The 14,098-nt window shown below is 53.9% G+C and overlaps 2 protein-coding genes across 2 annotated transcripts in view; one reads left to right on the top strand and one right to left on the bottom strand.

Annotated features, from left to right (window-relative positions):
• ZSWIM5 (zinc finger SWIM-type containing 5) overlaps positions 1-12,961 on the bottom strand; it is an 81,830-nt gene extending 68,869 nt beyond the window's left edge. The window contains 2 exon segments of the mRNA XM_048944975.1: positions 11,072-11,955; positions 11,957-12,961. Of these exon segments, the coding sequence (XP_048800932.1) occupies positions 11,072-11,955; positions 11,957-12,243 (1,171 nt within the window). The 5' untranslated portion in view covers positions 12,244-12,961.
• The window catches only part of AKR1A1 (aldo-keto reductase family 1 member A1), a 357,612-nt gene that overhangs the window by 196,573 nt on the left and 146,941 nt on the right, over positions 1-14,098 (top strand). The gene's annotated exons all lie outside the window — the stretch shown is intronic.

Below are 14,098 nucleotides of genomic sequence, written 5' to 3'. Positions count from 1 at the left end.
TCACGTCTGTGTCTCCCTACATTCATAGGGTGGATGGTTTGTGACAGTTTCTTTCTTCATCCTGGACTCACTCTACAGAGAAAACTGATTTTAACAGAATGACAAAACCAAATGATGGAGGTGAAGCCAAACAAAGGAATCTCGAGAAAAAAGGGAAAACATTTCCCTGCACTGTCGTTAGATGATGCCTCCGAAAGTCGCAAACCATGGAACACAATGATGCAGAAGAACAGGAACACACCCCAAACCTGACCAGTCAATATTTCCACTCCCTAACCATCTCCCCCCACCCCCATTTTTAGGGAGATGCTCTGAAACTACAGCACCAAGCACCTTCCTGAGCCTTTTGGAGAAGATGCTCCTTCCCCCGCACAGCACCATGACAGCAGGCACCACCTGAAGGCACACTGCGCCCCAAGCCCTGATCTGGGCCCCCAGACCAGCAGCCCCTCACTCAGCCCCACTCTTCCACCAGCTGCTTCATTAGGGCCCAGGTAGCAAAAGGCACTGTCCCTGTGGGCTCGTCTGGGCCCATCAGCAGCAGGTAATTCCCAGTGCTTAATGACCTGAGACCAGCCAAGTCGGCGGCAAATGGCAACGGGAATCTTCTCATTTGTTACCCATCCCCACGTCCTGATAAAAAGAATGATTACACTTTTAAGTTCGAACAATTCCCTGCAGTTGTAGCCATGTCATATCTAGATTGTCTAATTTACATGCATATTCATAATCCCTGTGTATTTAATTAAATTCTTCAATCCCTGGAGTGTCTTCCCTAAACAATAGTAATTTATCTTGCACAGATAAGGGTGCCCTCGATTTATTCCATTCTGTAGCTAACAGCATTTCCTTCTGATCAAGGATAGGAAGCAAACTCGAACAGAAGGAATCTTTAAATATATTTAAATTGCAAGATTAGCCAGCTTCTCTTTCTCTCTCACCCCAAGTTACCCTTTTAAACAATAAATTCATTCTCCTGAGCTCCAAGTAGAACCTTTCACCCAACGTTTGATAACAGCGGCATGCCCACATCCCCCCAAACCCAAAAACCCTATCCAAACTGGGTTGGGCAGAAGGCATCTCACAGAACAGAGCTACCAGAAGCTTCATCCAGCACGGCCCATGGGACAGCTTCCATAAGCTGCAAACTCTTCCATCACAGCCAAGCTCTGCAGTAAAATGGCATAGGAGGAGCTCCAGGTAGACCAAGCCCTTTGGTTTTATAGCAAGAATCCCCTGTAGGGATACTACAATAGGGATGCTGGCTTTCATGGGGTTGTCACTCAGCTGACAACCTCAGGCACCTCAAACAAGGAGGGATGAGAGTCCAGCGAGAGCCCTTCAGAGAGATGCCTCCTCCTCCAGAACACAGACCCTGTTCAAATATTAGCAGGAATTTAATTTGGTTGGACTAGATGATCTTGCAGATCCTTTCCAACCTTGTGATTCTATGATTCTAATTGAGGCTGCAATTAGAAAAGCATTAAAATATTTAGCAAAGTCAAAGTGTTGGGAGCATCACGATTGGGGAGAGGAAAAAGGTTTGGAAAAAAAAAAAAATCTGATGCCATAATGCCTTTTTTTTTTTTTTTTTTTAATTACACAATTGTTGGTACCAGTCTGGAGCTTTGAGCACCAACGCAGAGTGCAGAAGTACCATTTTCCCCCCCAAAAAAATTTCCATAGGAACACCCTAAGGAATGGGACTGCTAGGACTCCCATTCCCACAGCACCACAGCTCCACTCCATCACCACATCACAGCTGTGGCAAAACCACCACTGGTTGAGTCAACAGACAGTCACCACCTTTTAAATATAGCTGCTTTCCCTCCAGGGCAACAATCCCTTCCCAGAAGTACTGGGCAAGGAGGGTAGCGGTATCCCTCAGCCTGGGCTGCACACCACGCTGCCCCATTAAACCCAGGCTCGACACGCACACAGCAGAGCAAACAGGACAGCGAGCATACAAAGGTGCTGCCCTTCTCCAGCAATGCTGAGCCTACCCGCCGATACAGCCTGCGACTGCCAAATCCTCTTCCCCAGGAATTCAGAGTTGGATGCAGACGTCCCCAGTCTGTTGCTGATTCCAGTGCTTTCAGCTCTCTGAAGCACAGGGACATCCTGTCTCAAACCTGCCGAGCCTCATGCCAAGAGGACATCTGCTCAGAGGGCTGACGGGGCCAGGAGGGCTGCCTTCCCATCCCTGCAGGAGCCCAAGCACGTCCTTGTGGCCACGAAGTTCTCAGCGGAGCCAGAAGCAAGGAAAGCCACCCAGGCAAACCACAGCTCCCAATCCCACTTCAGAGGCTCTGCTGAATTTTTAGACCTTGGAAATAATTCTTCCCGCTCGGGGCATTTTTAGGTTAACGGTTCATCAAACCTCACAGTCCAGGAAACCTTAAGAGTGGCTGACCAACGTGTGGGTGTGGGGATGGGTGGGGGAAAAACAACAACCCTCAGACATCAGCACTTCCCACAGCGCTCGAACCACAGGCTGAGTGCGAAGCCAGGAGCCACCAGAGAGGAGCCAAGAACCAGGCAGACAGGCAGCGCCAAAAGGGAAAGCCTCACTGATGCTTTGCACCAACTCCAAATATGGTGAGGACAGATAGCAAACAATTGCCCTGGGAAAGCATCAGCCTCATTTTCAGGATGCTCTCCAGAAGACAGCATTTCCATATGAGAAGCAGCCGTGCTCGCTAAGCCCTTCTGCAAAACCTCATGGGTGCCACACTGCACCAGCAGCGATGTCAGCAGAGGGAGCACACAGCACTGGACCCCTCTGCCAGCCCAGGAACAGATTCCCCTGTGCAACACAACAGTGACCCCCTGCACTGCCTTCATTTGGCTTGGTATCTTTTCCCCAAGCCTTACTGCACCTGCATTATTCAAATGCAAAAGAATCGTGAAGCACTGGTCGATTCAGTCCCCCATACGAAGAATCTCACCTTGCTTAAAAAAAAAAAACAACACAGTTCTTTCAAGCAGCTCCCTCAAACATGGGCAATTCCCATCAATTCATTCCCCCCACATCAACCACCCTCTTTTTCTATAGACAAAGTTGAGGATCTGAGCCACAGCTAAGAACATCTGATAATTCATCTTCATCCTGCCCAGTTTCTGTGAGTTTTTAAGATTTTACAGGGTCTAAGTAGCTGCAGATTCTTATCACAATGCAGAGATTTCTATCACAAAGGCAACAGAGCAAATTTCCTCTGCTCTCTCTCTCCCAGCAAGCACAGCATCTTTTCTAACATGCTTCCAACAAGCGCACAAGCTCCCATTCTACCCGTAGAGTACCCCACTGGGCAGCAGCACACTGAGCCACCTCCAGCTCCAGAAAGGCACAGGGCATGCAAACCTTTCCACTGAGTCGAACCCGAGAGACAAGGGCAGCTTGCACGTAGAACCAGTAAGGCTGGAAAGACCCCTAAGGTCACCCAGTCCCACCATGCCTGCTGACCACATCCCTCAGTGCCACATCCCTACAGTTCTGGAACACCTTCAGGGACAGTGACCCCACCACCTCCCTGGGCAGCTGTGCCAGCTCATCTCCACTCCTTTGGATGTTGGGAGCAGTTTCTTCTCCAACCTGAACCTCTTTAGGGCTACTTAAAGCCATCACCTCTCATCCTACTGCTATTAATCAGAAGAGACCAACTCCCACCTCGCCACAACCTCCTTTCAGGGCACTGAAGAGAACAACAAGGATTCCCCCTGAGCATCCTCTTCTCCAGACTGAACCATCCCAGTTCCATCAGCTCCTCCCCACAGGAACTGTGCTCCAGACCCTTCACATCTCCATTGCCCTTCAGAATGCCTTGTCCTTGTGTTGCTTTGAGGTTTCAACGGCAAAAAAACTGAAAAGAATAGTATGAAAGAGCAGCTTCATACGCCAGCACCTGAGTGCCTCCTAGACCTCAAAGCACCAGCTGTCAGCAAGGACACCTGACGAGGGCTGAGCTGACAAACACGACTTATGCAGTGGCACAGAGCACACATAGGTGACGTGCACTAAGTGAAACTCAAAAGATGGAGACAGCCTAAGGATGGCAGGCAGTGCACGTTGCCATGCTTTCTGCTGAGCTCCAGCACCCAGAGCTCCCCTCAGCACTGCAGCCCGGCTCCTCGTGCAGCACAGGCAGTGGCATGGACCGGGCCAGCCAGCAGAGCCCTTCCAGCACAGCTTCAACCAAATCAGCTTCTTGCAATCAGCACTTGGCAACCCCACGGTGCCTTAAACTGCTAAAAGCATCTGCTAACGATGCCGGCTGACCTCAGACGCAGCCAGCCTGCTGAGACCATTGCCCTCTCTCAGTGCAACTCTTCAGAGAGCTCAGCCCAACTCAGCAACTTCCCAAAAATACAAAATAGCACTTCAGAAGCAGAGCCTACAGCCTGATTTTTCAACTTTCAGGCCAGATTCCCCTTAATTTAGTAACTGTGTCAAGTATGTCTCCTCCACAATTTATGGATCAAGTAAGAAAAGCTTAAAGAGGAGTGGAGGGAGAAGAGACTTTGCAACAGGAAAAAAAGAAATGAAACATAAGATTTGCCTCAAAATGCAACAGAAATGCAGCAGACCGAGGGGACAAATTAAAAAGGAAACTGTAAAATGCTTGCCCAACTCCTTTTTTAATTCTTACATCTGTTACTTTACAGTAAAGTTTCATCTACTGTGTATAATTAGATAACTGTGTATATGTACATACAGATTTCTCTGAGATGTGTGGACGGTTTTTAACCCTAAAGAAATTCTTAACCATACTCACTGGGGAAAAAAAAAACAAACCCACACAACAAAAAAACCACTGCAATAAAAGTAACTGTGGAAGGAAGGAACAGCAATCACACAAAGGTCTGAGGGATGCTGCAGTGTGAGCAGGCAGAAGCTTCATCCCACACTCTGCAAACCAACTCCAGAAATGGGATGAAGAGCTACGGTTTGGTTAATTGAGTGCAATTCCCCGACCCAAAGGCATTCACCAGGACTCAGGGGCAGCAGTACAAATTCTGTATCCCACCACTGTACCTACTTTGCAGCCACCTGGACACATCATGCTCCCAGATGGCAAAGCTGCTGCAGAGGGATTGCTGCAGACAAAGTGGCAGTGCTACCCTGGGGGCCTGGGGACAAGCCCTTCATCCCGGCCTGACTCCTCCTGTAAAACACAAAGCAGTCTTTTCCTAGCAAAACAAAAAAGATGAAGGTTGCTGGGGGTTTCTTGATCCATTAGAGTGTTATTTACCTGGAGATGGGAAACAAAACAGAAAGAAATAAGGCCACCAACTCCAGTGCTAAAAATCCAGCAATGCAATCATTACAGAATCAATGCAATCACAGAATCATTAAGGTTGGAAAAGAGCTCTAAGATCATCCAGTGCAACAATCAACCCATCCCCACCATGCCCACTAACCACGTCCCTCAGTGCCACATCCACCCGCATCCTGAACACGGCCCATGACTCCACAGCTTCCCTGGGCAGCTGTGCCATGTGTCCCTACAGACCCTAAGGTCCCCCACGAGAAGAACATCCGGGCCCTAAACACGGCCCAGGCTCCCAGAAGCCAGCAGATGATGGGAATAGAAAGGAAGACCAGTAGACATACAAAGAGATGCCCTCTGCCTGCAGTCACGTGCCAAAACAGTGAGCACAGGGCTATCAGTGATCCCAGACTCATTTAGATCACAGTGCACCTCCCAAAATCCCATCAAATGCCATCACACCTCACAATTCAGCACTGAAAACAGGAATGAGGAAGGAAGGAAATTGCGGCCACTCCTATGGGAAGGAGCAGGCAACCCATCAGGGCACGCAGAAAGGAGCAACATGACTGCAAGCCCCCCAGCATCAGGACCACTGCCAAGACACACGGCCCTGCTGGGAGGGGCAGCTCTGCCCAAGCCTCCTCCGAGCAGGAGGCAAAGCAAGGCGCGAGGAACAGCAGCAGCTCGAGGATGAAGTATTCCTCTGGAAACAATCAGCCTCAAATAACAGGGCTGCAGTGTGTGAAAGGGAAGGAGGAGGAGCAGGCGGGGAGCGAGGGACTCGCTGGATATTTATCCCATCCTCATCTTTGTGTTATCAGTGCCCCGGTATCAGCATTGTTCAAAATGGCTGCTTAGATGGTTGCCAGCAGCAACAACAGAATCAGTCCATCTGCTGGCATTCTCTCTAATCCATCTCAAACACTCTTCTTCTTTTTAAATGCACACAGGGGAAAAAAAAAAAAAAAAGAAAAAAAAAAGTCCGCCTTGTACAAAGAAACAGAATCCTCCTATAACAGAGCCTTTTAACTAGATTTTATGCCACCCCTGTTTCCAGGACACACAGACAAAAGTTAATTTTACGATAAAAGAACCAGTGTAAGGTGCTTTTTTGTTATGAGATCAGAAAGCAAATGGAATTTGAATTGTCTGCAGTGGCATGTATCTGACAAAGATTAATTTAAACAGATATTGTCTCTGAAACCAAAGTCCATTGAGCGGCTTCACAGCCCATCAACCATGCGAAAGCGGCTCCTCCAGCAGCACTGCTGACTCCACCACTTTCTTTAAAAATGGCTTAACCTATTTCTTGTAAGATAAAAAGGTCACATATAGTTCTATTTTACAAACCCATAATAGCCAACGCCACACCACGCAAGGACAATTGGGAGAAAATAAGAAAGGGAGGGGTGGATTTCCTCCCCCTTTGCAGGCAGATGCTCGACGCTCGCAGTGCACTTTCCCAATGTGTGGGCCCAGCACCAATGGGACATTTCAGCATGGAAACCCCACGGCTCTGTGGGCCATTGACGGAGCCCAGGCAGCTCCATGCAAAGGGAACGGGACGCTGCCTCCAAAGGATAAAGCAGTGTGGGTTGGGGCAGCTGCTCAGGCTTCAATGGGACGAGCACAAAAAGCCACAGAAATCCAAATCCTGCCATCGCTGCCCGTTTTTCTTTCCAGTTTAGACGGAGCACCGCAGGGAAAACGCTGCCAGACAGTGCTGGGGTATTTGATACAGCAACGGCCCAGCTTTGGGAAAAGAATGAAGGAGAAGAGAAATAAAAGATGACAGCCAAAAGCACTTTTAATATAGTTTCAGTGCTTTCAAGAGAAAGCTGCTGTACACAGAGCAGTGGGTGAACTGTTACCAAAATAAACACAACTGGCTTTAAAAAAAAATCTAAAGCATTCCTTATCATCAGAAAGAAAATCGAAAGCGATGAGAAACAGCCAACGGAAGACAAAAAAAAAAATTAATTTTTCATTCTCCAGATCTGCTCCTTTTAACTTGACATCCAAAGCCACTGTCACTCATTCATGCAAATAGTGTTTATCTCGGGGACCCATTTGTTGCTCTGCCACTCCCCTGACAGGGCTCTCATCTTCATCAAGGGAGCTGAGCAGCGGGGATTCAATGGGGAGCACAGCAGCAGTGGCTGTCATTGGTGTCCCAGCAGGAGGAAGGCCTGGGCTTGCAGGGGAAGCACTGTGTCCTTGCAGAGGTCCCCAAGCAGGGCACAGGGATAGGGCAGCAGTGGTGCCCACCTCCAGGCATCCACAGCCAGGCTGATGCATCACCATGCTGCCCACAGGCTGGCATCTCAACACATCACCTCCTAAGCACATCTGGGGCTTCGTTTTGAACAAAGCCAGCAAAAAAAAAAAAAAAAAAAAAAAAAAAAAAAAAAAAAGGGGGGGGGGGAAAAACCCAACTGGCAGCGTGTGCCCAGAACACAACATTTCATTAATTTGCGCATTACTGGAAACGCAGCATTTTATCAGGGCTAACCCCAATCCTGCGCAAAATCCTAAGCCTAAGAGCTTGAGACAAAAAGCCAATGCTCTTACAGCGCTGGGATGAGGCAGCTCACCAAAGCCTGCCCAAAGTTGGATCCGAGGTCAGAAGGAACGGCCACAGAGCGCCCACACCACAGCGAGCACCCAGCGACAGCAAGGTGTGCTCCCTCATGCTAAGCCTCAGAACACAGCACACAGACACACGTGTGCAGCACAGCTCAATGGCACCCATGAGACACTTCCTCTGTGTGGCCAAAATCCAGGTCTGCCGTAGCAGCAGACAGCCCCTGCCTGGCACAGGTAAGCTCCTGTCCCACATCCCACACCCCTGCCTTCCTCCCAGTGAACACCTCAGGCCTGTTTACTCTTCAAAGCCACAACTAAATATTTCCTTTCTCACCTCTTACATTCTTACCCTTCCCTCAGCCCAGCATCCTTTTGCCTGAAGGGAGGAGGTCATCCCAGCTTCAGAGGGTCTGTTTATACGCTTCAAAGCCAAACAAACCCAACACCGAGTTACAATTCCAGCTGTCAGAGCATCCCCAGCCCTCCCCGCAGGAACCTCCACTGTTTTCCATTCCTCTCTCTGTAATACAGCCCAGACTGCGCTCAATAAATACCTCCCCTATGAGAGAGCAGCTATAAGCCAACTAGCAAACCGTAAGATTTAATGCCCAGCAATCCGCTGCTATAATTAGGCAAGTTAACAAAAAAATAATTAGAAATGTAAAGAGCACAATATATATGCAAAGCACTCGTTGCGATGGGACGGGTGAAGCTCTGCCAACCCCTTTTATGCGGTCTAAAGCATTTTTAAGCCACGTGGTAGGATAAAATAAACACCTGAAAAGCGATGAATTAATTAGTAAACATCTCATACATCAGCCAGCCCTCCCAAAAACCGAGAGCAGGGAGGGAACGGCTCCAAAATGTGAACTCCTCACCCCCAGCGCATCACTGGGGCATCGCACCCACCTCGCCCAGCACCCATGCTCCCATCGTAACCATCACAGCCACACAGAGAGGAGATCTGCCCCCGGCCCCCCCCAGCCCCTCGCCCACCCATACGCAGCCACCACGGCTCAAGGGCGCGCTGCATTCTACTATATTAGGAAGCAGCGGCTGGGAGCGTGGATTTGTTATGCTGGATAATGGCCCACTGTCAAAATCCACCAAAGGTCTTTTCTCTCTCCAAGAACCCCAGAGATAATGGTGTAAAACTTTTGTTCATAAATATTTATGCGAGGGAACTTGTTAAAAATTAACCGCCACCGTTAAAGGTTTTGTATCCTTTAGGATTCCCGGCATGCAGCGCAGCCGCATGCTTTATATTAAGCCTGGCATTTCTGCATTCCTTTCCTGCATGCTTTTGTCATTTGTCTAAAAATTAAAAGGGGGGGGGGAGCCACCCCACACACCACACACACACAAAGCCAGGATCTGTACACATCATAATAAAGCAGTTTTGAGGAAGACAAAGATGCCTGTGTTCGACATCCCAGATCTTTCTTTGAGCGGGGAAAAAAATATATCTATATCGCAGTAATGACTCCAGCGAGATGAGGGCTTAAGTTTTACTCAGCATAAAGGAATTATTGGTGGCTAACGCAGCACACGCAGCCCTTCTCAGAGCCGCACAGAGGGGCGGCCGTGGGAGCACAGCCGTCGCCCCCAGGAAGGCCGATCCCACCCCCTCCCCGGCTCGGAGATCCGTCCCAGAGACTTTCCGACCACAGAGCGGAGGAATTTCACGTCCGCGCAATTCTGGGTTTTTCACAGCTCTGAGTCACAGAGCAGAGCCGGCGCAAACATCTGATCCCCATCGCGGGCCGGCAAACCTCAGGTCGTGACGCCGCGCTTTCGGGGCCGTCCGTTCCGGGAGCGTCGGGGGGGCGGCAGCAGTGATGGAGCGCTCCGAGCACCGGGCCGCTCTCCCGAGGCGTCATGGTTCCCACGTCCGCCGACAACAGTTCCCGTCTTCATTCCAAACGCGCGCAGCCACCAGGCGCCCGCAGCTCCCGCACGTCCCCTCCGACCGCATCCCCGGCTGCGCGCAGGGACCTCCCTGGGGGGCGGCCGCACGGCCCCCATAGAAACCCCCATAGAAACCCCCACAGACGCCCCACGAGGACGCGGCCACCCCGCCTGACCCCACCGCCCACCGGGGTCACGCACAGCGCCAGCACTCCCAGAAACGCGCACACACACAAAAAAAAAATCCCGGTCGCAGCCAAAATGAAGACATTCCTTTGTGTCCCGGTTGGCGGCGACCTCCCCGGCTGTGCCATCCCACCCCATCCCGGGCAGCGCTCCGCCGCGGCGCTGCCCATCCTCTACCCGACCCTTTTTTCTGCCCTTCGCAATTGTTAAGTTCCCGGAGCTGTTCCTCTCCTCCTAAAGAAAACCCTTTTGTTTTTGCCGTTTCCGAGCAGACTTGGGATAATTAATCATCTCAAAGCAGCCCTTAGAAAATATTAATTCACCAAAAAAAAAAAAACAAAAAAAAAAACCGCAACAAAAGGGTATAATTATATCCTCGGAGAAAACCCTTTTGTGCTCCGTGAATTCTCCCCATGTCTCCTCAGAGGTGGGAGCAGAATTCTTCCGCTGCTTTCTATTTTCGTGTCTCAACTGGAAAATGTTTTGATAATGCTCTTTTGAATGTAAACTGTACCCAATGGGATTGTTTTTTCCTTTCTTTTTTCCCCCCCAAAAGGAAGAGAGGGGCTCTTCAAAGCAGCGCGGCCCCACCACAGCCCCCCCCTCCCCCCCGCACCATCCGGGATGGATTTCCATCCCACATTTGCCAAACAAATCCCAGCGTCATGTCACCGGAATGAGAACGCGCATCGGTAACAGCCGGGAGCGGATTGTTTTGTGCCAAACGCCGCGTTTCGGTCCCCTTGGCGCAGGGACACGGCGGGGACAGCGACCGGAGAAAGGATGGGGGACAACGGAGCGGCACCCCCTGCGCAAGCGGACACAAAAGACACCTCCCCCACCCCCCCACCCCCCCGCCACTAAATACGAGGACGCAGAGCACAATGCCACCGTCCCCGCATCGCGTTCCCACCCCCGTGGCACCGCGCGTGGGGGGGTTGGGGGGGGGGGGGGACACGGGGTCGTGGGACACACGCGGGGGGTGGGGCAAAGCGCGTCGTTCCCCCACGGGGAGCGGGGGGAGGACTTCCCCGTCCAACAACAAGCAGACAAAAGGCTGAGCCGCTCGCGGGGCGATGCGGGAGGAGGAGCGGGGGTTGGGGACGGGGGGGGGCACTCACCCACTTGCAGCACGTTGTCCACCGCGCCGCTCTCCAGCAGGCGGATGCCGCGGCGGAAGGGCAGCCCCTCGCCGTGCGGTGCGGAGGGGGCGGCGGGGGCGCCGGGCGGGGGCTGCGGGGGCCCGGCGGCGGGGCTCTCCTCTCCGGCCGTAGCGCCCGCGGCAGGGGCGGCGGTGCCCGCGGATCCCCCCCCGGTGACGGCCGCGCCAGAGCCGGAGGCGGCGGAGGGAGAGGCGGTGCCGGCGGCGGCGCGGCCGGGCTGGAAGCTGGAGTACATGCAGATCTGGCGCTCGCTGCGGGGGAAGCTCCAATACACGATGCGGCGTTGGACGGGCTCCGGGATGCGCTGGAAGCGGCCCTCCACCCTCTCGAAGGCCCAACTCCCCGCCACCCGCTTGGCCGCCGCGTCCAGCAGCGACTCCGGCTGCAGCAGGCAGCCCCCCGCCCCGACGCCGCCGCCCCCCGACGCCGCAGCCGCCGCCGCCGCCCCCGACGCCGCCGCTCCCGCCGGCCCCGCCGCAGCCCCCGCCGCGGGGCAGCAGCCGGCCGACGCCGCCGGGGCTCCGCTGCCCCCCGCGCCCGGCCCCGCGCCGGCCCCCGCCGCTCCGGGCCGGGGGTGCGCGGCCCCGGTGCCCCCCGCCGGGCACGTCCGGGAGCACAGGCGCTTGGGGCCCGGAGCGCCGGCGGGCAGCGGCGGGCGGAGCAGCTCCTCTCCCTCTCCTCCCTCCGCCATGGCTGCGACCGACTGAGCCGGGCGAGGGGAGGAGAGACGGGGAGGAGGCGAGGGGGAACCGGGGGTGGAGACTGGAGGGGGTGGTCCCGCCGGCCCCGAGCCGGCCTCCGACGGGGCGGGCCCCGCCGCAGCCCCCCGCAGCCCCGCCGGCCGCCCGGGGGAGGGCCGTTGCCAGCGGCGGGGCCGGCGCAGCGCTTTGCCCTTCCTGGGCGGCTGGGTCTGCTTGTGGGAAAGATGCGCGTCCCGCACGTCCCTGCAGCATCTTTGCGCGCTGTCGTTCCCCGAGAGTGGCACGGGTCGTTCCTGTGTCCGGTGGGACACCGTCCCTTGAATCCCCCAGAAATACTCTCCCCATAAATCCTTTGTCCCATCTAATTCCAAGTGACAGCCCCTTCGGCAGCAGTGGATATCGGAAACCTCCGTTTCTTCCCTCTGCCATTCTCCAGTGCCCAAGGTCCCCTTCCCAGGGCTGGGAGGGAAGCAGCCAGCTCTCGGCAGGGACTGCAGCAGCTCCCACTGCTCCGTTTCAGAGCAGCCACACTGCGACTGATGAAGGTCTGGAGGTGTTCCCTGAAGGCTGAAGCTCACAGGCCACCTCACCCATCTCGTCCCAGGCAATGCTGGTCGAGAGGATTCCTGACCAAGTGCTGCCTTTCCCTGTGTGCTTTTCCCTCCCTAGGGTGCTCCCATGCCTCTCTGACATTCTTTCACAGCCGGGTGCCCAGGGGCTGTTGGATTCGATATTTGTCCCTCAGTGGATCTGATGTCCAGGGAGGAGCTGAGACCTTCCTTTACAAAACAATTGGCTTTATAAGCAAGGGGAGTGATGCCTTGGGGTGATTGCCCGTAGGACTGAGCCCTATTTTTAGGTTCTCCATTGCCTGGTGAGGCCCCCAGCAAAGTGTCGGATGGAGCTGGAACCTTTTGCCATCAAACTGTTGGAATCCTACGTGGCTTCTCTGCTGACTCATTAGCACTGAGTTATTGCTGCACTCCTCTTCCAGCAGGACTCCAACACAGTCAGTTTTCACCATCCAGCTGTTTTGTGACACCTCCCGACACCCGCAACCTCAGGGACCTCCTTCAGATGTGACTGCCGCTGTCTGCGCGCTCTGGAAAGAAATTCCTGCACAGAAGGCCCCTCTCCTCTGCCTGCAGGTGTGCTGAGGTCCCAGGCCAGCTGTGGGCTTCTGGCTCTCACACCACCTGCACTCAGGTCTCTCTGCACCTGTCCCGACTCCTGGTGCAGCACCACATGAGATGAGCACAAGCCCACCCACCCACCGAGCCCATCACCACCCCAGCTCCCATCCCAGGCAGACTCGCATGGCTGCCCTGCCCTGTGCAGCACCCAGAAGCAATGGAAGCCAGGCTGGGCTGGACTTGGGGGGGGGGGGGGGGGGGGGGGCAGAAACGCAGCCGCCTGCATTTATTTTGCCTAACAACAGCGATCTCTCTGTGTATTTTCATTCTGTTTTCCTCGGCTCAGCTGCCTCCTCAATGAAATGTTTCCAAAGCAGCCTGGCTTGGCGGCGTGCCAGCCCCCGGCTGCCAGATGAATGGGCGGAGGAGGAGGGACCCATTCCTCTTCTTGACACAGCATCGCTGCACAAGAGGCCTCTGTTGACATTAGGACTGGCTGTTCCCACTCTTCCTGAGAGGATCTGCCTGGATCAGCACACGGGGTCGAGGCAGTGGGTTGACCCGGTGACCAGCCATGGACAGCAGGGTACAGCGGTGCGTCCTCCTCTGGGGTGGCGGCACAGCTATGGGCTCCAGGGGACCGCAGCATCAACCCCAAGATGTCACCAATGTAAAGAGCCCGTTGAGCCCTTCCAAAACACCCTGTTCCCAGCCCAAAGCTCGACAGGAAGAGAGCTTCGTTGCTGCCTGGGATGTCTGCAGTGAGGAAAAGGCTCTGCCTGGCTCTAGAGGAAAAGAGGCCGAGCAGCATCGATAAGATGAATTGGTTGTCTCAGCAGCACCGGCAAAATGAGCGAGAGAAGCGGAGCCCGTGAGGCTCGGCCTGCTTTGTTTCAATTACAGCAGCTGCCAGAAGAAGAAAATAACCCTGATACTGATGGCGGAGCAGCAGACAGAGGTGCCCTTGTGGGTGCTGGGAGCAGGTAGAGGAGGAAGGGTGAGGAGGAGAAGAGAGAGATGGAGCCAGGGAGCAGGGTCCTGTGGGACCTCACACACTGATCCCAACCAACCTGACCCAACTCATCCCCATGGGGAGCTTCTGACCCCCACATGGAGCCACGTCAGTGGACAAGCCATCCCTTTGCTCCCAG

The sequence above is a fragment of the Lagopus muta genome, chromosome 5 (genome assembly GCF_023343835.1).
Source record: "Lagopus muta isolate bLagMut1 chromosome 5, bLagMut1 primary, whole genome shotgun sequence".
NCBI lineage: Eukaryota > Metazoa > Chordata > Aves > Galliformes > Phasianidae > Lagopus > Lagopus muta.
This window is presented reverse-complemented; position numbering and strand designations above follow the sequence as displayed.